Genomic DNA, 26,588 nt, shown 5'->3' on the forward strand with positions numbered 1-26,588 from the left:
TTTTTAATCAGCCTACAATTTTAGTTTCTGTCTTCTTATGACTCATTAGTGTTTGTAATTACATCCTTTTTGAGCTTAGCAACTTGCCTGATGCTTACTAATATACTTGAGGAGTGTTGCAGATTAGTTTTGTAGACAGTCTAGTCAGTGTTGACAGCAGAGAGCTCATGCAACTGTTTTTGTTTTGTTGAATTTAATTTCAACAGTACAGACTCATTGAGGTAAATACTTTTTTGAAATGCCTTAGAAAACAATAGTATTAAAAGCATCAAATGTAAACATGAAGGAATTAGCATTAAATTACAGAGAAATTGGAAGAAAGCTGGAAGTGTAGTCATGTAGACAGTTTATAGCAAGATATCTTGTTGAGTTGCACATACTTCATTCAAAAAGGTATCAGGAGTGTGTCAGTGTATGTAGTGATGTAGTTCACCTGTCAGGGAGGAGTTCTTTGTTTTCAATTTTTTCCTGCATTGTGAAGTCTAGAAAGTTACTGGTTTTTTAAAGAGCCTCTTTGAAAACAATGCCTACTATTATGTCTGATCATCTTCCTTTTCCTTGTCAGCATTCTAGCACATCTAGTTATGAACAAACACAGCTCTTAAACCTGAATGGGATTCTCATTATTTGCTCCCTGCACCTGATTTCTTTCTTCCCCAACCCTTGGTATTAATGAACATTAGTTCACAATAGTTTCCTGTTCTCACAATGTGTTTTAGGACAGGCAGTCTTAAGATTAAAGAGGATAAATAAGAAACCTTAAAAAAGCCCTTTTTAGAGTTGCTTATCAGAGTTTGATTCCCACATTGATAGCATAAGCTAAGTATTTATGACTCACTGTTCAAAACTTCATTCTCCAATACTGTTTTTAATCTGATTTGTTGCTGCTGCTTGTGTAGTTATACTTGGTAAGTTATCATGAGGAAGTAGTGTACATCTGAACCCAATTTCGCCTAAGCAAACCTTAGCATTTGTTGCTAGAAAGACAGAAAATACTGGTCCAATTCAATTTGAATTTGACAGAGCAACCCTGTGTAAGTTTACTGGAAGAGTACAGAGAAATCCCAGGTGAGCTAAGAAGACTCTATAGCAAATTTACTGCAGGATTCTCTCCTTTACAACCCACTTGGTTCTCCAGGGTAAAGCACTGGAATAAGCTGTGCACTGGTAGGTCCTCCCTGATGATCTGCCCTGGCTGAGTGGCCCAGTCGAGTTCTAATGCCCACCATGGGAAGTGTTTGCCTGTGGGGCTGAAAGCCTGACACAGGTCTGTAACTTCCACTCTGCCCAGGAACCATAGGGTTGTTGTTTTGTAATGGAGAGGACAAGAGCAACATCCATGGCCCTAGAAAAGTAAACAGATTTTTTAACAGATAAAATCCTATCCTTACAGCAATGGATGTTGGTTTTGCCATTCTTCTGAGCATACTCAAGATTTCACCAGGGGAGTTCATCTTCTTCTACTTGTTTCTCCCATTCCCTAGAATATAGAAACTTGAATACAATCTTTGCAATTCGTGGCATTTTAGACAGCTCCTGATATGCAATCTATAATCCAGCCTTTAGGTTTCAAATGCTGCCTTAGATGCAAACGTAAGATAAACATATTATCAATGTGACCTGCACATACTTCTTGTCTTTTCGCCATATGATCTCTATGCATCATCATGTTTCCTTCTTCACATTCTATTATTTTTTTATGAGCTTCATTAGAGCTGTAAAGCACAAGATGTTTTCATGTAGAGGGTTTTTGTGGTGACTAAATGTTGGATAAAACAAAACAAATAATTGTCCCACTATTCATATTGCCTAGAATGAACAGATTGATTTAAAATGCACTGCTCCAGTGCTTTGTATAGGCATCAGGCTTGTATGATTCAGTTCTTACTTTCTGGTCTTCAGTTTGCTAGTACTGATTTTCCAGTTTGTCACTTTTTTTTTTAGCTAAGTCTGTTTCCTTTTTAACTAATACATGAAGTTTATGTTTGTTGCTTTCATTGGAGAGGTAAACATTGAACAGGATCATTAGGTAGGAATAAATGCTAGGTATTTTTTGAAGTTAGCAACCTACATTTCAAAAAATTACTCTTTTTTTGCACTTTTGATCTTAGATGTCACATGTGACAAATGTATGAAACTTGCTATACTTCGAAGAACAAAGCTAATGTTTAAGGTCCATTTATGTCATTTATATTTTCCAATGTCAGTGAGCATGTGTAAATATAACTGCTTTATTTTCCTTTGAGTTCCAATCTGTTCTTGGCTTCATAAATACTTTGTAACAGGGATTTCAATACACCTGACAAAGTGAAGGAAAAAAGCTAGCAGTAGTAAAAAAGCATGTATTCTTTTCTGAATACTAGTAACATAATTTTTAAACCTTCCTGTCAAATGTACCTTTTCCATGATGCCTGGTGTTTATCAATAATGCAGTTTTTTACCCTTTACTCAATCAGGTGTCTTTGTGTTTCTCCAGTTGTTTGCAGATCTCTGAATCTTTTAATTGTTTGCTTAGTTTTTTGAGACAGAGAAACCAAAACCGTACTATTATTTTATTGAACAATGAGCCTTTGACTTAAGTAGCAGTAAAGTACTTTTGTTCTTTCCTTATGTCCCATGTTTCTATTCATTAATATAAATTGATTTTTTGGTATATTTTTTACAGTGCTGTGCCCTTATCCTGAAAGGTTGTATAGATTTAAAACCCGCTCACATTTTAACCTTGTAAAAATGGCCATTTTCATCAAAACAAAATGTAGTGTGGCATCCATTTGTCCATACCCTTCTATTTTTATTCCCTATATTGTCATTTTTTAAACCTAGAAATGTGCCATCTGCAACTCTGTCATGTTACTTTTAAATTCTTTCCAGAGTCTGGATGAATGCATTAAACACCTTTGATTTTTGAGGTGATTTCGATCCCACATGGCCTGTTAATTGTTTGCCATACTCAGGACTGTTGGTTCTGTTTGTGTTTCTGTTAAACAGTTCTGAGGGGGGACAATGAAGTTCACTGCAGATCCCATGACCACCAGGTTTCTGGAGTCTGTTGCCAGGGGTTTGTCCAAGGCTCTTCAAGAGGGCAGTTGAGTTCCATGAACAAGTTTCGCTTCAGGCCTGTCTTCATTGGCACCTTCAAAGATCTGTGCTGGTTTGTCTCTCGTGTGTTCAGTTCAGTGTTTTCAGTGAGCTGCTCTGAAGCCCTTTAAACGAGGAGTCTGCACACCTCAGGTGTTTCACTGCTCAAGAAAGCAATGGGCTAAACTCTGCGTTGGATGAAGGACAGTGCTTCTTGTTTCTGTTGCCAATGCAGAGTGCAATTAACCCACATCCCCTTTAATTGCAAGGCACATGGTAAATAAAACTCATGGAGCTCCAGTCTGGTGCTGTAACTGCTGACATTAACAGATATTAATTGGTCCACCTCTCCTTGAACAAAACTCAAATTTCATGTTAGCAGTAGAAGCAGGGGTTTTTCTGACATTCTAGTGCAAATCAACTGTCTACCCCTGCACTCTGTTTTTGTAAATATGGCACTGGGGCTTCACAGTCAAGAAGGTCGGTTTGAGAAAGCAGCTAAAGGAAACAGTATTTTCTGCCTGCTGGTTGCACTGGCCTGGATAGATGGACTCTGGTCGTGTTGCCTGTGTGGAATTTATTTTTTTTCTTAGTTTGATTCATCATGCTCCACTGTAGTCATTTGCACAAAGGATGCTTTTGAAGGAGTAATGAGTGCTTTCCTGTTTGCCAGTTGGTTAAACTGAACTTTGTGTCCCAGTTCTTTACGATTCACTCACACAAGACCTAAAATATTCAAGACTGGTAGGGGGGCAAAAAGCTCTGTCTGGTTCATGCTGTTTTGAGGAAAAGGGAGTCTTGGGGTAGAGAAGGGGGAACCCTGCAAATACCTACAAATTATGCAGTGTTCTTTCTGTCCATGAATAGTTTCTCTTGTGAATGATTGAAGCTGTATTTTTTGGACTCACAGACAAAGCAACTTTTGCTACAACTGGCTTTTCTCCAAAGTTTTTGTGCTCAATATATTTATTTTTATTATTTTGAAAAGACAATGATTGATTGCTTGAAAGTAATCTGAGGGTTTGGGTCAAAAATCCAGTGTCCAATTAGCCTTGTCTGTGATAGTACTGCAGATCATCTTCCTGGGCAGCAAGACTCTATTGAGCCTCTCTAGCACAGTGTCTCTGTTTTAGGAGAAATTTTGTTCTCTGGCATTTCATCTTCCTACTGAGAACTGCCTCATGCTTGCAGAAAAAGTCAGAAGTTGAATCAAATTCAGATTTCAGAGTGTTACTATTTACCTTTTGCTGCGCCTTGTAAATAATGCAATGAAATTACAGTGTTATCCTTAATTAAGGGCATAATGTAATACACAGGCTCACCTCTTCTGAGTATAGGGGCCTCTGTGACCTCAGGACCTGTCCTTCAATTTGTAATATTGTAACTTCTACTTCTGAAGCCAGTGGAGATCTAGTTTAGGGTGTTCCCTTGATTGGCTTCAATTGTGTTTCATCTTACAACTTATTCCAGATATGAGTTGGTACCTTTGTGGTTTAGCCTACCTGCCTTTCATGTGAGAATAATCCAATTTTGTTGCAGGTTTTGAGAGAATTAGTCATTTTTTAACTTTAAAAACACGTGTGCAGTAAAATCTAATGAGATGACAAAATTTATAAAAAACTTCTGATGTATTCTGTTTTTAACTACAGGGTGTTCCAATGGCTATTAGTGCAGGTGCTTGTTACAAGCTTTCCTGATTGTCTCTCAAGACATCTGCATCGCAAAGATCACTCTTCAGAGCTGTAAAAATGAAAAGGTGTCTCATGAAAAACTATAGTATCTAGTTAAAATTGAAAATTGTAGTTCAACAGGTTGAGGTAACTTAAAAAAAAAAGAGTACTAAAATGAAGAGATTCCTCTTGTACTTGGTTTAAGGATTATCTCTTTGGTTTAAGAAGTGTCTCTTTAGTGGTATCACCAGCAAAAGTAAAAAAATAAAAAATCTTCATGTCATATACTCTAACCAGTACTGTAGCACCAAACTTATTTCAGCAGTTACAAAGATAATTTTACCACTCAGTCTTTGTGGAATTAAAGTGCTTGTCAGAGCATTTTTTAATTAATCCTACATGGATAGGTACATTGGAGCTGAGTTTTAGGTATGTTTCTAATAAAGGCAGGATTGATAGGGCTCATCATTCTAATCATGGGACTGGTTTTGGGACTTACGCTTTTGTTGGGTTTTAACAATTCAGGCTGAAATTTAACAAACTAGGCATCTAAAACTGAAGGGGGGAAAAGAGGGAAAGGAAAAAAAGAGGAAGGAAAGAATGAATATGTGTGTGTGTTGTGTATTTAAAAGTAATATGTACTTCAGAGAACAGGCTAGGACATTGTTTATGAAGAAGAAAAGCTATTGATCTTTTCCTTCTAGAGTAGAGTGTTTCCCAGTTAGCAAGATGGTGGCCTTTGAGTAGCAAAGTCATCAAGATTCTTTTGTCATTTAAAAAAAAAAAATCTACCCAATGTTGGCTAAGCTGATACGCAGCTGAATAACTGTGGTTTGTAAATACTCACAAGGGACTTCCTTGGCTTTAGAAGAGAAAATCTCAGAAGATCTCCTCATGTCTGCCCATGTTTGAACTGCTCCCAGCTTTGACTGCTAACCAGCATGTTCAGGCGCCGGCTTGATTTACCAGCTGAGCAGGCAAAACCAGGCAGCACAGTGAGACCAGACCTCTTTGGCAGCTGGTGAGAGTCACACAGACACAGAAATTGGTCATATTATCAGTGTCTAGTCACAGAGCTTTAGATTTCAGCCGCATACTCTCATCTATCAGAAAAATCATAGCATTTGCTCTATTACATCCCTTGTCCTGTGCTTCTTGTCAGGACATTTGTATGTTCTGCTATCAAAAGTATGTGATATTTCCCACCTGAAAAAATATGGAAGTTGAGAGATTGCTGAAGTGGATCATTTTGAATATGTTACTGTTGAACTGATCTAATTTAAATTGATTGCAACGTATGTTACTGTATCTGTTGAAAATTGAATACTGATTTACAAATAGTGGAGTAATAAACAGCTTAAATGTTCAGTTACATGATTTTTGAAAATTATTCTTCATAGATTGTTTTTCTAGTAGGAGGAAGCTGTAAAACCTGAAATCATACTGTGAGCAATAGAGATGTTGGAATTCACTTGAATAACATGAAACGTCATCTCAATTTTTTCCTCTAAATAGTAAATATTTCTGGTGCCATTTATTCCATCACCTCCCTGTCTGCTCCTTGAGCTACCTGGTTAGAGGTGTGCACACAGGGAGATACACCCTCTCACATCCCTGCCTGAAGCTCTGGCTCCTGTGGTTACACAGACAGTCAGGGTTAGCTCACCTGTTCTGGCTTGACTTGCAGTTACTGAGGTGTCAATTAAATCTAAATGGGGTCCATCTGCTTTCTGAACTGCAGTGACGGCTCAGAGTAAGGGGGAGCGAGGCTCATATCATCTCTTCTAGTCAAATATCCAAAGTGTGAGCAGTTTCATACATAAATTTTCTCAAGCTCAGTCATCTCAAGTTAGACTTGAATTTTTTTGGAACTAAACGTTTGAGTTCATTATAAATTGTCAAAAAATCCCAACGTAATCACTCTTTGTACAAAGAAATTACCATGGATAACTTCTGTGCATGTAAAAATACCATGGGCTAATTAAAATAAAATCTTAGGAGTTGGGCAGTCAGTGTTCTGAATCGCTGCTTTCACTCCTGAATTGACCCACAGCTTTCTTCAGCCTGCTGCCTGCTGCAGGGGTTAGCAGTTCCAGGAATTTAGCATTCTGTTGGGAGCTCATTTTTTCCTGGTCCTTGGTGGACAAGTTGTTTTTAAATGGGGACATGGCAGGTGTGCAAGGGGAGAGCTCATGAAACATGAGACTGTTTCACTTCTCACTGCCCATACAAACCTTTCCCCCCCCCCTCCCAGTTTTCCTTCCCTTTTCTCCTGTTCTTTCCTGAGCTGATCTGCAGATCTGGTCTGTCTTGTGTACTGTTTCCAAACACAAGTTAAGCAGTGACCTCCTCCTTGTGTCCATCCTGTTAGGGGTTTTAGTGCTTGGGAACCATGCCCTCACATACTGTATCCATCTTTTGTTTCTTGCACATTGTTTTTTGTTAAGTCTTTGGCTTATTGACTTGTGTTTACCCTATTGTAAGCAAGGTAACAAGCAGCTAATCTTTTTCTTGTAGCCATTGTCAATAATTACTTATACCTTGTTCTGAGAGTACCTTACTATTACTAACCAAAACATTCCTTAATATGGAGTTTTAAACTGAGCAAGGTAAACTCCAAACTGGCAAGTCATGAGCCAGCACATGGTAGCATAATATTTTTGATGGTTTTGATAATAATTTAGAAGATGATTATTTCACCAGATATAGGTTCTATGACTCAATGTTGCATTGGGCAGTTTCTTGTATGATCCTCATTCTTTCCACCATTACTTTAATGCCAGGTACAGAAGAACTGTTCTATTGAGGTTAAAGTATTTGCTGTTATTGGTTATTACTATTTGGTTAATGCTCATATCTAAATCAGAGTGCCTGTTGTGCTAAGCGCTCTGCAAACATCTTTGAAGATACAGTCTCTTTGCCAAAGAGTGGAGCAGATTAATACTTTATAGTTTTTTTTCACCTTACTACTTCATGCTGCTTTTTTTGCACTTTGATTACATTTATCTAAGGGATATCTATGCCACTCATTCATCTCTGTAGTAGTAGTAGTAGTGATAATTAGGTAGCAGATTTTTATCTGGATTAAATAGAGTTTCCCAAAGAATTAAAAAAAAAAAAAACCAGCATATCATCAGAATGGATAAAGATGTTGAAAGACTCATATTCAGTGAGACACTGCTGAGAGCTTGTGTCTAAAAACGGAATGTTTCCTGCTTTTTTAAAAGTTTAGTTAGAATCAAGAGTTAATAATGATAACTTTCTTGCATGTATGTTGGGATTGAGATTGCTGTGTTTTCAGTTCTACAAGTGTGCAAGATTATTACTTAAAATTTGTGAGCTTATGCTGCCTGTCCAAACACTGGAAGGGGCATCTCTGACCCCTGTAAGGTGCAGATGATGAAGTAAGCATATTGGAAATACTTTTTCTGTTGCCTTGGACGGATGAAAATACACTGTGAATTCAAGAGACCATTGGTTTCATCCACTGTGGTTTCTCTTCTTTACTAGAAGAGGTCTTTAGTAAAGACCTTATGACTTCCAGTCATACGTCTGGAACACAGCAGACAGCTGTCTGAGACACAGCTCAACTATCAGTTGTAAGAGATTACAACTGTCTTTGTTAATTGCTCTTTTGTTACTGCTCATCAATGCAGTGCCTGTACTTCTCTGCTCTTTCTCCCTCACCTTAGTCCACCAGGGTCCAGATTGTGGATTTTACTGGTTGATTTTTAATCAGTGTCTATCTGCAGAAACTTGGTAGTCTGGAACCTGACTGACAGAAAGTTGTCATTTGTTTCATCATGGTACCTACAGTAATGTTTGCTGTAAAGCATGTAACATTCTTCCAGTCTTCTCTTAGGAAGCCTTTATGCCTTTTTTAATATATCCCTTTTATCATACAAAGCTGTTCATTTTGGCTTACCCATGTTGTGTTCTGCTATCCTTTTTGATTCTAAGATTTTTCCAGGATGAAATACATTTTTGCTTTACAAGGCTTTCTTAAATGTACCTTCTCTACTAGTTTATTCCAGTCTGTAATAGCAGGGGCTTAGTCGGTACTCCATGAAAGCTTTGAGATACTAGCTTTTATAAATACTGCAGTGAACTAGACTATTTCGCTTTAAAGCTTTGATTGCTTGATGGTAGGTTTCAGCTTTGAACCCTCTTTTCTCTATTTAATGATCTGGCTCGGGTTGTTGGACTGGTGCTGGAGCTGTCTGTGGTCATTGCTCTGGGTGTCAAATAGGCTGCAGAGTCAAACACTTTCCCAGAACATGCATGTGCATGGAAGGCCACTTAAAAAGGAAGATTTTTAGCCTTTGCCACATTGTTGTTATTTATTCTTCAGCGCTCAGTGGTAGATTTGCTTGGGCAAGAATTTGCAATGAGTTTTTAGAATCCCTGTTTTATTTTCTGCTACATGAATCTGTGCTTTTTTTCAGCTGCCTTGAAGGAACTCCTCCTGTCAGATTAGCATGGTCTAGTGGTCTGCATCCAGGCTAGGAAAAGAGTCTTTAATCCCTCATCTGATGTTGAGTACATTGATCCTTTCCTCTTCAGTATGCTGTGAATGACTGTGAATGTATGTCCTTATTGACTGGCATTATCCTCCTCCAGAGAAGTTCCTCTCTCCGTTCAAGACACCCTGGTGTATAGATGTGAAAATCCTGTTTCTATGTTGATGTCCAAACTCATTCTCTCCTTCCTGGTCTTTTTGTCAGCATTTGCCCCGAGAGGTTCCTCATGGAGTGGGGATAGTCTCAGCAGCAGAAATGTGTCAGAAGGGACAGGAATTTTCACATAGCCCTATACCAGTCAGTACCTTAGTGTCCCTCACCACTAAGTAGTCTCCCTAGCATTCTTACCTGAGTATTTTCCCCAAAGGATTAGTTCACTGCCTTAGTCTCCCTTTGTGAAGCTAGGATGATGTTCTCTTCACAGGATTAGGTGAGGATTAGCTAGTGTTTATCAGCTACTTGCAGATAAAAGAAGTGCTTTGTTTACATGTATCTTTTAGAATGCTTGGTCTTGATCACTTGGTAGAGCTCAACTCTGCATTAGAGAAACATTTGATGTAGGATACTGTTATACAATAATTGTTACAGATAGTTACCAACATGTGCAGGTCTACTTAGAAGTGAACCCTGCTTCTCGAAAAGTGAAGCATTTTACAATTTGAAAATGTTCGGTCCTGTCCTGTTTTTATTATTATTATTATTACTATTATTTTTACTACCTTTAAAATGTTTTGTGTTAGTGTTGATGCATAGGATTTTGTGGACATTCTGGAAATATCAACAGTAGTTCTGGCCTAATGACTGTGTATGTGCTTCTAAAGGTAGAAAGAAGCACTGTGTTATCTTTCAAAAGTTACTAGACAATGTCTGCTGTTACCTTTCAATACCAGATATCCTTAGTTCAAGAATTATAGTAGCTGGAAGGTGAAATTCAGAGTATTTCTTCTGCTTCTTTTATAATTTCTGAAAATAAAGGTTTTGCAGCAGCTGGAATCAGCTAACAGTCTTGTTGAAAATACATCTTGTTCTTCCATAGTGATATTGGCTCTGTGCGGCTTTCTTAGTAACATGAACAGATATGACTCAAAAGACAGAGAGAAAGCAACTATGTTGTGTAGGAAGTCAAAAAATGGGGGATTTTACCATTTTGTTTTAGCCAACACCACAGTCAGGCTGCAATGCCTTTTTTATTTTGGTTTTTTTTTTTTTTTTCTTCTTGACAGTCAGTAGAACTGGAATTGGTATCCTGAATTGATCTTAACAATCCATGAGAAATCCAAGAAAGAACAAACGAGATGTTCTCAACAGTATGCGATGTTTTGAAATGCTGTAATTTGTAGTTTTCATAGCATCAAACTTCAGATTGCTAATGCAGATTGTTTTATATTGCAATAGGAAAGATTAGATGGGTATTGCATAAAAGTATAATTTTAATTGGGCCAAATTTATATTATTTGGCTATTGGAGGCCTTTCATATATGGAAAACCTCTAATCACAAAGAAAATGTAGTAGAAAGTTTTTCTCAAAGTAAAATACAGGATTAAAAGCATGCAGCAAGAGGGGGGAGGTGATGGTACATGATAAAATTCCACCTTCTTGGATCCCATCTAATTACCTTCTCTCTTCTCATTAAGTAGACAGTACCCTCAGGTCTGGTCCTTGTTCCCTTTGTCCTTGTTCCCTGGCTTTCTATTACTCTTGAGGGTTCTCCTCATCTCTTCCTCCACCCTTATGTTTTCAAAATTACCGCAATCTATTCCCCTTAGAGAAAATTTTGTAATACTTGACTGAAAATTTGTTCTTTCATTCAACCAGCTCCTTTCAGAAAATGTTCCTGTGTTAATTTCCCTGAGAAATTTTTGCCCATGACATCTTGGTTTTGAAATTTTACTGCTTTTCTTTCAAGTTCCTTATGGAAGGAGCCAGTCCTTATGTGTTTGTGAAAGGCCATTTGGGTAGTCCCCAGGCACAGCCTATATGCATATCTGTGACCTTTCAGAAACCTTATCTTTAACATATTATCTTATCTTTTGCTCTAATCTCTCTTGGGTTTTATCCTCTGTTCTATAAGTTATATTTTGTATTGTACACTTGAAATGTACTGCAGGAGAGAAGGTTGTACTTAGTAAATGTAATGTAAGAGATTGAGTTTCAGACTACAAAAATTACGGAAAATATTTTCAACCAACTTCACTAGGAGCAGGAGCTAATCCAAAATTATTCTGACCAAGAAGGTAGAATTTTATTTACCATCTGCTTCGGTAGCATCTTACTGTGTTTTACAGTAATATTTGATGTTCTGATGTCCATTCTGATTGTGATTCTTCTTTCCAGATGCGCTGGGAACATGAAATAGACATGATTGCTGTTTAGTCAGGATGTTTGCTCAGTGCTTTTTTTAAAAACTGCTGCTTTCCTACAGGCAGTGAAACAGAATCTCTGTCCCTGAGAAAAGCTCTGCAGAATTAACTGCACTTGGGAAATACTAGGTGTCCCTTGCTGCCCTCTCTCTTCCTTTATCTTCTCCTCCTCAGTACATACTCTCCTCAGTCTTAGCTTCCAAAGATGAAAATCTTACCCTGATAATGTCTTGTGAGTATTACAGCCTTGCTTAAACTGCAGGCTTTGTTGGTCATGTCAGGTTGTATTCTAGTCATTTTCCCAGAAAATGCCCCAAGGAGCTGCATACAACTCACTTGAAATGGTTTCCTATTTGTGTTTGTTACTACTGCCATGGGATAGTTGAAGCATCAAAAAAACTTTGGTTTATTTTTAAAATCATCCTTTTGCACTGCTCTGACAGATTTGCTATAGAAAAACAGGGCTAAAATCTGGTTCCGTGTGTGATTAGGGGTGTGTTACTTCCTCTGCCCCCCCAGCCCGGTCCATTCTCGGGAGGCAGTGCAGGCTCCTCTGCAGCTCAGATCAGCATCAGGAGCCTCTCCAGTGTGTGACATCCATGCTGGGATGGACCAGGAGCCTCTCCAGTGTGTGACATCCATGCTGGGATGGACCAGGAGCCTCTCCAGTGTGTGACATCCATGCTGGGATGGATCAGGAGCCTCTCCAGTGTGTGACATACATGCTGGGATGGATCAGGAGCCTCTCCAGTGTGTGACATCCATGCTGAGATGGACCAGGAGTCTCTCCAGCGTGTGACATACATGCTGGGATGGATCAGGAGTCTCTCCAGCGTGTGACATACATGCTGGGATGGATCAGGAGCCTCTCCAGCATGTGATATACATGCTGGGATGGATCAGGAGCCTCTCCAGTGTGTGACATACATGCTGGGATGGATCAGGAGCCTCTCCAGCATGTGATATACATGCTGGGATGGATCAGGAGCCTCTCCAGCGTGTGACATACATGCTGGGATGGATCAGGAGCCTCTCCAGCATGTGATATACATGCTGGGATGGATCAGGAGCCTCTTCAGCGTGTGACATCCTGCTGGGATGGATCCGGAGTCTCTCCAGTGTGTTCCATCCTGCTGGGATGGATCAGGAGTCTCTCCAGTGTGTTCCATCCTGCTGGGATGGATCAGGAGTCTCTCCAGTGTGTGACATCCATGCTGGGATGGACCAGGAGCCTCTCCAGTGTGTGACATCCATGCTGGGATGGACCAGGAGCCTCTCCAGTGTGTGACATACATGCTGGGATGGATCAGGAGCCTCTCCAGTGTGTGACATCCATGCTGAGATGGACCAGGAGTCTCTCCAGCGTGTGACATACATGCTGGGATGGATCAGGAGCCTCTCCAGTGTGTGACATACATGCTGGGATGGATCAGGAGCCTCTCCAGCATGTGATATACATGCTGGGATGGATCAGGAGCCTCTCCAGCGTGTGACATACATGCTGGGATGGATCAGGAGCCTCTCCAGCATGTGATATACATGCTGGGATGGATCAGGAGCCTCTCCAGCGTGTGACATACATGCTGGGATGGATCAGGAGCCTCTCCAGCATGTGATATACATGCTGGGATGGATCAGGAGCCTCTTCAGCGTGTGACATCCTGCTGGGATGGATCCGGAGTCTCTCCAGTGTGTTCCATCCTGCTGGGATGGATCAGGAGTCTCTCCAGTGTGTTCCATCCTGCTGGGATGGATCAGGAGTCTCTCCAGCGTGTGACATCCTGCTGGGCTGTCTGGCTGCCGTTTGAACCCACCCACCGCTCCTGGCCGCCGCTCTCGGGCCCATGCGCCTTTACAGGGGCTGAGAGAAGATGTCAATGAGAGGGGCGGGCGGGTTCCCCGCGCTGCCCGAGCCATTGATTGTTGTCTGCCTCTCTGAGCAGTCTGTCTGCGCAGCAGCACAGGAGATGCTTTTGCACAATACCCGCTAATGCCCTAGTCAGCAGCTTCCAAAGGAAGACAGTATTTTAAAACGAAATAATAGCAGTCCTCTGTGAGCCACAGTGAGTGCATGGACCAGAGCTAAATTAGGAAAACTAAAGCTTATTTCATGCAATATTGTTAGAATTATTTGGGTTTTCAAAGGCACACTCGCATATGTATATGTATGTGTTACTGGCCAGCTTTTCCATGTGATTCGGCTAAATCCAAAAGTAGTTATTTATAGATGGCAGGAGCAGTGATGACATTATCTTATAGCACTCCAGTGCTGAAATTATAGCACTTCTGTGCAGGGAGAGGCATCCAGGTGTCCTCTGTGGGAATTTAGGCATGCTGCTCTTCTGCGAATGTCCATTATAAGAGGTAGTCACAAATTACCCTTTTCCTCGCCCCCAATTCTTCTTTGTTTTCAGACAGAGAAAAGAAAGGTATTGAAAAATCAGTTTGGGCTGTGATTTCTACTGGCTTCTTCCCTAGATGCTTGTAAAAAGCAATTAGCCACGTTCATTTTTATACCTCTCCCCTCTTCCACAGATAACCTCTTTCTACCTATGTAAAATGATAAACATGCCCCTGAAGACAAGGAAACAGCAATTTCTAATCTGTCTAAAACTAATGTTTCGTAGTTAGGCTTTTAAATAAACGTCTGTTGCTGCAGCCCTCTGCGTGCTTGTAGCTCAGCTAATTGCACTGAGGCTGCTCCGTGTGCACTCGAGCCCTGTCTGGGGGAGCAGCTGCCTGCTCCTGCCTCTGCAGAGCGCCGGAGCACTCTGAGCCACGGCAGGGACTTCATGTGGCTAGGGAAAAACCAGTTTCATGTCTGGGGGGGGGAAATTTTTTAAGGAAGAGAAACAAGGAAAAAAAAAAAAAAAGTCGGGTTCGCAGGGTGGTCACACAAAGAAATGCTGAAATGTTTCAGCGCAGCTGGGATTGTGCAGGCTATAGCCAAGCATGGGCACAGAAGATGGGGCTGCCTCAAAGCAGTACTGCTGCTGAACACTTTGTATCATGAAACTACAACTAAAATAATCTGAAGGTAGGGGTAGGGTTGTTTAGTCGTTTCTTATTTTGCCCCAGCTTGAGTTTTCTGTGTGGCCCTCATTGTAACAGAGCACAGATGATTTGCTACTTTTGCTTTATTGGTAATAAATAAAATAAACTTTGTGTATGTGGAGTCTTTAGGGGTATCAGAATGCCTTTACAAGAGCATCCGTGGCTCACAAAGTCTGTTCCATGTTTCAGGTGGGAAACGTCCATTAGCCCAGAAGACACAGCTAGTAGAAATGGAACTTTAAGGATACAGAAGCCCTTCTCTTGCTTAGATTAGTTTCCAAGTTCCCAGTGCAGCATGGGAGCAATTATTTGGTATTTGACTTTGGTATATTAATTGAATGTTAATTAATTAGGCAGTTCTCAAGAAAAGGTGATTGGTACCAGAGGAGCAGAGCAGGTTGCTAGTAAAGGAAGATGACAAGGTTTGTGGGGTTGGTGGCACACAGAGGGGAAAAAAGAGAAGTAATGACTCTGTTAGAAAACTACCTCATCAACTGGGCAGTGAGATGGGAAGCGTTGCTACCTTGAAACTGCAGTGCATGCACATGTCTGTCTGCCCTGTATTGTTCAAGCAGAAATCAGTTAAGCTAAAAACTGCTGTAGGCTGAGTTTCTCTTTCCTGATGTCCTTAACTATTTTCATATTCAGCACTTAGAGATTATTTTACATAGCTGTAATATTTCTTTCAGAATGAAGAGTGAGTGGAAGGATAGGGTTAGAGTTCTTCTAGCTTAGTTCTGTTCGACTACAAAGTTTGGATAGTATGAAAAATGGTCCTGCAACCCCCAGTTTTGAAAGCAAGCATTTTTTTTTTTCCTTCAGCAGTTACAGAGAAGTTGGCAAAGTTTGTCCTACAATAATCATAGGGAAAAAAATCTGAGGACACCTGATAAAACATTCTTTTCCTGTAAAAATACAAAATAATGTAAAGTTAAAGCAAAGAGCAAGACGGCAGAACCAAAAAGCAAAAGTTCCAAAAATAGCTTTTCTGAGTTCTGGCTGTGCAGTGTTAACTTTGGAAACACATTTCTGCTATAAATTTTGGTTGTGTGGTTTTTGTAATTTTTTTCCTCCTCCTTGAAAGCCTCTCCAGATGTTTTACAGTTGTTGTTTGAAAATGTTCCATGCAGGCACAGAGACTGCGGGCACAGAGCAGTAACCCCTTGATGTGGTGGTTGTGGTTTTTCCTTGCAAAGAGAGGAAGGTGTATGATCCTCTCTGTTCTGTCACAAATGGTGTGACCTTCAGCACATCACCTGCTCTCACTTTCTTTCATCTTTAAAACTTAGCCAGTAAGCCATGTGGCTGGATGGCCACTTCAGCAGTCTCTGCAGGAGCTCCCCACACTGTAGCTGAGACGTCTTTTTGGGATAATTGTGAATACAAGCCACATTTAAACACTTCCCCAATGCAGACTGATTGAATTTCCTCTACTCACAAACACAGATTTCATTTTATTCTAAAAGACTTCAAAAAGTCATCTATGCCATATCTCCTTGGCTGAAGAATCCATTCTCCCTAGATCTCTAGCTGACCTTTCCTTTGCATCTCCATTTATGGAAATTCCTCACCTTACCCCTTAGGGTATTAAAGAGCATTAGGATGTTTCTAATATCTAACCTGTGTCTTTATATATTGGTGTTTCTGCGGATATAACTAATGCTTTGTTACTCAGTAAATCAGAATACAGTGTCAGTCTTCTCTCTTGTTAAAAAAAAAAAAGTTTAATCCAAACCTAACATAAAGCCCTAATCTATGTAATAATTTCTTTCAGGGTATATTGATAGTTTTTTTTCTCTAGTCATTCTGATTACTTTTCTCCACCTTCAGTGGCTGTACGTTGTGGTGGGGTAGAGAGAAAGGAGAGCTGTGCATCTCCCAGACTTGGGTCCCACTCTGCAGCTGAGGAGGCTGGTTGGGTGTGCTTTGGCAGCATAGCACAGCTACTGCCTTCATTGTCCCTCTGAGGAATCTGATAATGCTCATTTCTATTAGTGACTATTGGTTTTATAGTTTGGTAAGCCTCAAGTTTCCTGCCATTTTGTGTTGTGTTCAGCTAGACCTAATTTCCCGTGTTTATTTATGAAAATGTCATGTTAGGCAGCACCAAAGCCTGATTAAAACTAATCTATTGAGGTCTATTGTCTTGCTAGTGTAAAGAAAGTACAGATTAAGAAAAGTCAGTTTTGGTTGTCACTCACTTTTTACTTTCCTCTTGGTCCTTTTGAATATTTTGGTTTAGGTTTCCATGATAGGAAGCTGGACCTCCAATTCAGCGGTTTTTCCTTTCTTTCTTTTAATGATAGACACCAGATTTTCCCTCTTCCAGACTTCCATCGTTGGACTGATTGTGCATGACTTCCTTGTGTACCAGCTCTTGTTAAATTAATCTGTTGGGTTTTTTCCTAGCACTTTTAGATGTTAGTGGTGGTGTTAGCTCAGGAGTTGTTTACAGTAGTAATTGGAGGACTGAGGGTGGATTAAATGAAACTGAGCCTCTCACCTGTAGGTCACTGCTTTGTCTGTAGCCAAGGATGGGTTCAAGTGTGTCAGTCTCATTCTTCAGATGTCTGGATTATATGTGAAATCTGTTGATGACTAGAACTGGCATTACAAAAGCGTACAGCAGCAATGAAAGATGCTGTTGTTTGAAATCTAAGCAGTGAAACCTACAATTGGATGAGTAAGAAAACAAGCAGTCTAATGCTATTGGAGTGCATTTCCTTGGAAAGCCTTATCCAAGATTCACTTGCTGGTAGCCTGTTCACCAGTATTGTCTTCTCTTTATATAATGGGCTGTGTAGCAGCTTGGGTAGAGCTAAGTCTAAATGAATGCTTACGTATTTTATCTGGGTCTATACAGAGTGTTTTGTGCTTGCCAAATTGAGCCATTGTTGCAATGTTTTGTAATGTATTACTTCAAAGTTAATGTAGTGAATCTGGTAAGATCCTGTGCCAGGTTTTGGCAAGTGTAGAAGGAAATTAGGGAATCCCAGTTCCATTGAGGGAATGGGGTGAGGATAGCAGTGTTCAAATCTGTGTCTCCAGCATGTACTACTCTAGCTGGCAAGAGCCTTTGGGGAAGCCTACATATATATGTGTCTTGAGAGGTATTTGTGAAGAATTGAAGATATGCCAAGGCAAGCTGGACCCATATTCGAGACCAGATTTTGTGCATGGTGTCAGTCTCATGCAGCAGTCCTGAAAGCACACGCTGAATAACTCTCAGGTTTGCAGCAACGGTTTTATTGAATAAAACCTCTGTTAATTAATATGATACTACATTCAGTTTAATTAGGTGTTCCCTTCATTATCTATTTTTCTATAAACCTGCATGATTTTTTGTTTTTCAATTGTAATACATAATTGCATTACAGATCCTTCTGGGGCAAAGCTGGATATTTCTGCAGGACACAGCTGTAGCTATAGTAATGAAGTAGGCATTCTTGATAAAGGACATTACTTAGATATTAGAGGTAGAAATGTGTGTCATGCCCTGTTCCACAGTGTTGAACTGTGGCTGTCAACTTTGTGTTCCTGTTGTCATTAGGAGGGCAGTTCATGCCTCCCAAATGGGGATCTGAGCCAGCTGCCCCCTTGCTCTGCTGGGGAATTCAGTTCCATGCAGTTTGCTGTGCAGTTGCTGGGATGAGGACTTTTTAAATCTGTGTGCCTTTGGAGGGGATTCTCTTCACTACAGTGGAGCAGGTTTGTGTTGGTACTTCTAAGAATCAGTTCAATTTAATCTGATTTACGTGGACTTGTAGGCTAACATCACTGATTTTGCCTGATGGAGAAAAGCAGTCACAATCCTCAGGTGCTCCAAAAAAGCAGCCAGCTGGGATGCAAGCAAACACCTGGGAGTAAGCACTGGCTCTGTGCCATGGGCTGCTGTGTGCAAAGTGGGCATCTGCTGGCAGCCAGAGGGATAGGCCTGGGAGGAGAGATGGACTCCCTGGAACCGCTTTGGGTCCATGTTGAACAGCCAGACCGCTGAGAAATTAATACTTTTGCCCTGTAATTGGCTTTGTACGTAGTCCTTTTGTGCTGTCAGTGTTGAGGCAGACACCGAGCAGAAGCTTGTGTAATGATGGGGTAGGGCTGATCTGTCACAGGGTTAGGCCATGGAGCGGTGCCTTGAGACAACTGCAGAGGAAGGACAAACACAAATCTCTGCTAATGGACTCCTGTATCCTGGGTTTGTGGCCTTGCTTTGCTGTCCATACCCACTGTCTGACAGGTGAGCCAGCCATTGCCAGGCTCTGCTGGAGTGTGCAAGGAGAAGAGCTGCAGGAAAATCAATCCTTGAAATAGTTTGGCATGACTGGTTTTTCCCTCTCCTCCTAGCTCTTGAAAACAAAATGGCTTTTAAAACACAAGGAAAACATTGTATTTTCAGTTTCACAAAATTGCAAAGATTCCTTTTAATGCAATTGACCTTATTTTTCTAATATTGTCAGCACATTGAGCTTTAGGTAGTTAACATTTTCAATGTGTTTTTCCAAACGTGATACATTTATTCTTGTAGAAAGAATAATTCCTCTAAATAACCAAGACAATAGTTATTTCCACTCCTCTCATTCTCTTCTCATTGCTGCTTCCCTTCCCTCCCCACCAAATTACCTCACTGGATGTCTTATAAAAACTGTATTTAGATTGCAATCTGTAGAGGAGAGAGTAGAAAGCACTCAGTACCTCTGTATTCTACATATCTGGAATTCTCCATGTAAAAAAAAAGGAACTTACTTCTAAAAGCAATATAAAATTAATGGATATGATTGGTGAAAAATTATGTATTTTCTTACTTATGCTGTAAATATCTTTTCAGCCAAATGCATTTCCTTCTGAGGCATGAAACCAATCTAGCAAGATGGTGCTGAACAGATAGTTCTCCAAATCAAACTCCTCCTTTTTTTCCTAATATTTTCATTGCAGCGAGGAAAAAATACGGGTCTGCCAGTCTGCCTATTGAACTATCTACTGCAGCTTAACTGCAGCAAGGAAGCAGTAATCCTATTGTGCTCTTCCAGCAGTCTCCCGGGAAGCAGAAGGCATTGAAATTACTGAGCTGTTGTCCTATCCCCTCCTCACCTGTCTTTGTGGCTGTAAATATAGTGTCTGCCTGTAAATAACAGTTTGCTGCACCTTTAAGCACATTCCCTAACAAGAGGCAGCGATTTACTGAGGTGATAAGCTGTAACTAATACTAGGGTATCATAATAGGTAAATAGATTAGCGCTGTGCTTCTCTGTATTTAGCTTTCTAGGGAGCCGTGGGCTCATGCACTCGGAGGTGCTTGCTCTGGCACTTTGCACGGTGCTGAGTGCAAGCAGGCAGTGGTGCAGGATTGCAGCTCCCGGTGCCGGGTGGGTGCAGCTGGTGAAATGCAGCAGTGCCTCTGCGGGGTAGCACTGACTGCACACCCCCCTGGTTTCTTTACTTTTTCTGGTCCCTGACCCAAGAAGGGTTGTAATGGGCTGTACCAATCTTCTGTGCTGTGGCTATAAAATGACATTTGAGCTGCACCATCAGCATCCATCATGTAATATTTGCAGGTATGCCAGCATCATTTGTTGTCAAGAAGTATTAAGTGGTGCAGACAGCCTGGGCATGATCTGTGGCTTCACCCAGCTCAAGCTCCTTGATTTTCCTAATGGAAGGGCCCCAGCACTTACCAAGCCATTGTGATGCTACTGCTGGGTGGTGGGCAGATATGGCTATGAGGGATGGAAAGGTGCCACGGAGCAAGCAGCGGAGGCCTTTCTTTCTGTACTGCCTGGCAGGTTTTCGGCACAAAAGGGCCCTTACAGGAAAGGAGCAGTACCAGGGGATGTGGCCGGTCCTAATAATTGTGTCGCAAATCTTGTGATATTTGGCATGTTCTTAAAGACTTGGCTCCTAGAGACAGGGGATTAAATAACAATTGCTTCCTTTCTCTTTCAAGCAAGGCTTAGCTCTATGGTTGAAGAGAAATGCTTAAAATGTGACTTGGGCTGACTGGGAAAAAAAAAAAAAATTGCCTTCCAGCCTTCTTTCCCCTCCTTGTCCCCAGGATCCCAATGTGGATACATTGCCATGCCTTATGATTTTTTTTTTCAATGAAAGAATTCAGAAGTATTATATTATGGACATAAAACGTTGCCAACTTTGGGGGTATGGGAGTTTTTATGAGTATTTTAAGGAGAGGTCAATCATATTCTGTGCTGAGACACCCTCTTGCCATGTCTGTTCCTCTTCAAAGAATAGAAAAACAAAACTGGGACTGGGTAGCAGCAAGCTGAGTATCTCTGAACTGATTTTTTTCTCTTCCTTAGGGAAACCCCTTGGGCCAGTTGTACTTGAAATCTCTCCTATTTTTAAATCTGTGTTTCTGCTTTTCACAAATGTGAAAGCTGAGGCTGCTCATGCCTGTGTTGGTTTCTTAACGCAGTCGTCATTAGCAAATCAGTATTGATTTATTCCTATGGAAATAGATCAGTGCTAAAAGTAATATGCAATCCCATTAAGAATGATACAGGTTTTGCAGATGGAGAAAAGTAGGTCAAATATTGTGCCAGTCATCCCAGAGAGTGTCCCTTTAAGCCAAATAAATGTGTGAATACACTTTAACTGTCAGTACGTTATTTGGTTGCCATTATTCTGCATCTTTTTGCATGAACTAGTAGAGGCCTCTATGACTGAACAGGGGTTGAAAGAAAATGTCAGTTTTGGTGTATTAACCAGGTTCTGTTTTACACCTGGGCTACATGCAGGGCTTCTTGGGGCTGGTGTGTGCACGTTCAAGGATTCTTCCTTTCCTCTCGTTGCAACAGTTGAGTTCAAGTTAAGCAGGAAAGGCAAATCATTGTATGCAAGGGACATTGTAGCAATGCAGCAGAGGAACACGATTTAAATCTGATCATCAAACTGCCGCAGCAAGGGGCTGCGAGAGACGGTGTGGATGGTCCATCTGCAAAATCTGTGCTCCTGTTGTATGAGGAGGAGGGGCGGAGGGGGAGAAAAAGCAGCTGCTTGGCTGTGCTATGAGAGGGTGAGACTGACTGTTGGCACCATCTGTAGCTGTCCTTTGTGCTTGCTGCTTTATCTGTTCATTATAGTATGATACTGAAATTCTCGTGCTTTGAGTGTAAATGAGTTGAGATACGCCTAATACTGTCAGCATAAAAAGCAGTAACTAAGTACACTAAAGATGAATAGTGTAATCTGTAAATTCATTTTGAGTTTGTTTTATCTTGCTTGAATAGCCCAGGAAGTGATGTTCTCCAGAAGCCAGCTGTACCAGATGTGTGTTGGCAGGGTATATATTCATCTTACCGAGCAGAGAGCAGAGCAGTGGAGGTGGATGGGGCAGGAGAGATGGGAGGCTGCCCTGTGTTTTCCAGCACAAGAGAGCAGACTCCCTTAGAGGGAGGATAGAGCAGGTCAGAGGGGAACTGGTAACTGCTAGGGTGGCTACACACAGCTTTGTTTTCATTCTGTGCACAAGTACCAACACAAGGGAGAGGGTGATTATTATACACGTACATGAGTTGAAATGTCCCAGGGGAGGAAAGGTTGAACCTCTCCATAATGAGTGGTGTGATAGGGATGAGTAAATTTGTTAGGTTTTTTACCTGCAGTCTCTTAGTTTCTAAAAACATGAATCCCCTCCAGATAACTTGTAGAATAAAACCATCCAGCTTATCTTGAGGTCCTCTTTGTTCTTTGATGGTTTACCTTTTCTCTTTATAAATCTGCGTACTGGATATTGGTAATAGTAACAACACATTAAGATGTTTTCTTATCTTCACCTCACCAAAGCAATGCTCTTATTGGCATATTCGTTTTCCAGGAGTTACACTGCTTTTTTTTTTTTTTTTTCCGAGCAGGTTTGGCTTTTGTTTGCAGATTCATGCCCTCAGATCCATTGGGTTGTTGCTTTTTATCTTACTTGTCAAGTGCACATAGGTGTGCAGAAGGAGCAACTCCCTTCTCCCATCATAGCCCGGTCTAAGATGGATGATTCTGTAGTAATTACACTGGTCTGTGAAAGTGCTCGGCATCCACTATTACTCATCCACTATTACTCTGTGATGGCTGCGTTAAGTGTTCGGCAGAACACTTTGTTCTGTTTCCCGAGCTCCAGCGGCTGTGGTGCAAGGGAAGGAGCCCTGTGAGGCAGGAATTTGTATCTCCAGGCGGCTCCCAGGAAAGGGGGAGGGGGGCCTTTGTCACTGGCACATTACTAATGATATGCCAGGGATAAAAGGTGAGTATAATTTGATCAAATGCTTGTTGACAGATTCCTTGGCTAATAGAGAAGCAGCTTAGACTGACACTCGTTGCTGGAACATTTCACAGAGCTGGAGGGAATGCTTTTTGTAGGCTAGATGTGAGGCTGACAATTTCCGAGTGACCACGTTTAGTTACATAAAGAAGCGATGTCTCTTTTTTGTCGCAGCAGAGCTTTAAAATGCCTCCCTGAACACTGCTCTTGACCTTCTGTTTGATAAGTGCAATAAAATTACTACCTCTTCTTTGTCCAAATGTGTGATTAATTAACAGCAATGGCCAGGCTGTAAGTCTTTTTCTTGTGTGGCCATTTAACTTGAGAAAATCCAATTGTGTCTTGTATACAGAAAAAACATACTTGTGTGTGGTTTTGGTGAAACAGGTTCCTTTCTTCTCCCCACAAATACAACTTTGCACTTAGTCTCTTTGGAATTTGTTCTGTGTTAACAGTACATGTGAGTAGCTACTGGGAAAAGAAGGTGGTGTACCCTGAAATGATAGTTAGCTACTGCTTATGATTGTTATTTGGTGAAAGGCAACCATTACAAAATTAAGGTATGAAAGCAGAAGCCTTAATTTTAGGGGATTCTGCACCTATCTCTTTTAAACAAGCAAGTCTGAAATTACATCTAGACCTCTGACTACTCTAAACCACTGTGGCAGCTTGGGTTTTCAGTAGTCTTCTGGTTCTCATCCACCCATATAATCTGTTGATTTATGTTCAGTTTGCAGCACCTCAGGAAGGCACTTAGTTAAAAATTAAACATGAAGCATTTTTTGTTCTGAGGGTTTTGTAAAACATCCTTTAAAGAAGAAAAAAGCACAAGCACTTCCACTTCAGAAGTTGATTTCTTTCCACTGCAGGATTTTTCAATTAGTCTGCACTTTGTTCCAGTGAAACTCCTCACTGTGTCCTCATACCTGGCTGGCTTTCTACCAGAGCCACTTCTGATGCTGCAATTAAATAGGCAGCTTTGAGGCTCGAGTGGCTGTTGCTGGAGGCTTTGTGGGGTGTCTTGGCTGGGTGCACTCATGGAAGCCAGGTTTCACTTGCAGTCACTCTCTGGGGCTCTGCTTACTGCAGAGTAGGTGGTTTCTATAACAGGGCCTGGTCTTCTCTGAGTGTGAGTGCATAAGGGGGAGGCCACATTTTCAGGAATAATGACCCCTTTCATGTCTTTAGGAGTTGCACACTCTTTTTCCCTCTAAGAAATCTCTGCATCTTCCTAGTCCATAAGCGTGATTTTCCTGTAAGCACAGAGTTACCCTCATTGACTACGAGATTAGGCACATAATGGAAATACACATTTAGGGGTTGTGCTGGGTCAGATATAGATTTAAGTGCCTAACTATGTCTCCATACATAATTTTCCTGTTTATCTATTCAAGAATGGTAGCGCATAGCAGTTTTGGAAATTAATTCATGCACATGAGTTTCTCTCCAATTAATCTTTTGGAAAAAAACAGCTGATCAGAAAGGGGATGTTTTTTTTTCCTTTGCTCCCCTCGGTAAATGATGTTTTTTCTATGTTTTTGTTATGTTTCTATTAGTGTGAAATGAATTATTTTGCATTTTACTTTACTTCTAACAGCTATCCCATGTCCTTTCGCCTCATCCATTCTTCATCTCTGTGCTGCTCAGACAAGTTCTCTTGTGCCTCCTGGGCTACTCAGAACGTTTGTAACTTGGGTAAAAATGTTCTGATGTTAGTGTAGGGCAATTACAGACTCAGTTTGATAGGATAATAGTGTAAGTGCTGGTTCATGGACAAGCTTTGCACTCCTGGTGTTTGTCTGTTCAGCTCATGACTCCTGTTACAGTGGCTTGCACCTGCACTGGGCTGTGCTGGTTCCTCAGATGTGTGCTCACTGTCATTTGTTCTGTTTGCACAGCACTGCTTTCCTCGTGGTGTGAGGAGCTGGGACGGCTCTTGCTGCTTCGCCACCAGAAAAGCCGGCAGAACGATCCTCCCGGGAAGCTCCCCATGCAACCCCCCATGAACTCTATGAGCTCCATGAAACCCACCCTCTCTCACAGGTGAGTCTGGGCCCAGCCTGCAGCAGTGCAGTCTGGACAGTGTGTTGTGTGACCCATCTGTCACTTGAAATGCTTGTTACCACTGATGGGGTGACACTGTTTTGTGAGCTGCTCAGTACTGTGGACAGCAGGGTATCTGTAATTACAGCAAGCACTAAATAAACTCAGATTTTCTTTTTGCTATTGCCCCATGCATAGTGAAGTGACACTTCCATCTTCAAATCTGTGCTCAGATCAAGTGGGCTTGCTTTCAAGCTTCAAGTTATGCCCTAGAGATAAACTTGTACATCATGTCTTTCATCAGACACTTGCCTGATGTTTATTTAAATACAACTGGCTTTTCTTGATGTTGAAAACATTTCACTGATGTTCTGTGTTTTAACCATCATTGGAGATGTATTGCATGCAAAGCAATTGTACTGTGGGTGTAGCCATGGATCAGAGGATGTCCTGTACAGTCTTGTATCAGGTGAGGATCACACAGCACTTGTGCTAATTTAGAGAAAACATGAACATTGAAGGACACTGTAAGAACATGATGTGAAGCCTTTGATTAACAAATTATGTAGAGGAGCACTATTTGTATTTCTTGTCTGGACAACCTAGGTCAAAAGCAAAAGCTGGAGATAAAGTGTAGACAGGATTGAGCATTCATTCCACACTGTATGTTTCTGGGAGTTTATTTTCCAAGGCTTTCTTTACCTCAGCATCACATTGAAGAAGTCACAAATAGTGTGAATTTGTTTTAGTGTAGAGGTTTTTGTTAGTAAAGGACTATGAGAATGTAATGAGTCTAAATTCCTTCTGCCTAAGTTCCATGATAGCCTAACTTGACCTTTTGTGTTAGAATGGAGCTTAGGGACATCTTTATAACAGTGCATTTGCATATGCAAATTTGTCTGAAAACAACTTTTGGGGTTTGGGTTGTATATGTTTTCATTATTTTTGTTGCATTTATGGCATGACTATGTAATCACGATGCCTTTTATTTTAGCCCTTGAGATTAAAGTCAGTCCTTTTTTTGAAGTATAATTAATATATCATCACTGGCTTTTTAGAGTACCTGGATTTCCTCTTTTGTAGTTGCTTATGAAATGACTGATTGTAAACATGCTTAACAAAAAAAAAAAAACCACAGAAAACTTAATGTTTTAAAATAATTTTACACCTGGGAGAAGCTTTTCAGAAGACAAAGTGGAATTAGTGGCCAGTCTGCAGAGAATGTGGTGCAGTGTATGTTCTCTTAGGTGTAATTTTGTAGTTTTTAGATGCCTGATTCTCATTTGACCTTTTAACCTCTGTTCCTCTAGAATCTATAAAGTAAGACTATCTTACAGGGGCTGTGTGCTACATTACTAGATAATAGATAAGATAGGCACAACTCACTTCTTTCGTGGCAATTTTCTACTGAAACTGTCACATGTCAAAAAAGAAATATTTTCTTCTACTGAACCTAAATACCAGCATTTCCAGCAGCTGCCTGTAGTAGAGCATCCTGCCCAGTATTAGGCAGTTCCTGCATATTTCTCTCAAGTATTGCCCTTGAAATGCTCTACTGGGGAAGACATTGGGAGTAATTTCTGAATTACTACTGTT

General features: G+C 40.8%; 1 protein-coding gene across 1 annotated transcript in view; it reads left to right on the forward strand.

The window, feature by feature from the left end:
- ZMIZ1 (zinc finger MIZ-type containing 1) overlaps window positions 1-26,588 on the forward strand; it is a 153,132-nt gene that overhangs the window by 80,516 nt on the left and 46,028 nt on the right. The window contains exon 4 of the mRNA XM_062496898.1: window positions 24,848-24,992. Within this exon, the coding sequence (XP_062352882.1) occupies window positions 24,848-24,992 (145 nt within the window). The remainder of the gene's footprint in view (window positions 1-24,847; window positions 24,993-26,588) is intronic.

The sequence above is a fragment of the Cinclus cinclus genome, chromosome 7 (assembly GCF_963662255.1).
Source record: "Cinclus cinclus chromosome 7, bCinCin1.1, whole genome shotgun sequence".
Classification (NCBI taxonomy): domain Eukaryota; kingdom Metazoa; phylum Chordata; class Aves; order Passeriformes; family Cinclidae; genus Cinclus; species Cinclus cinclus.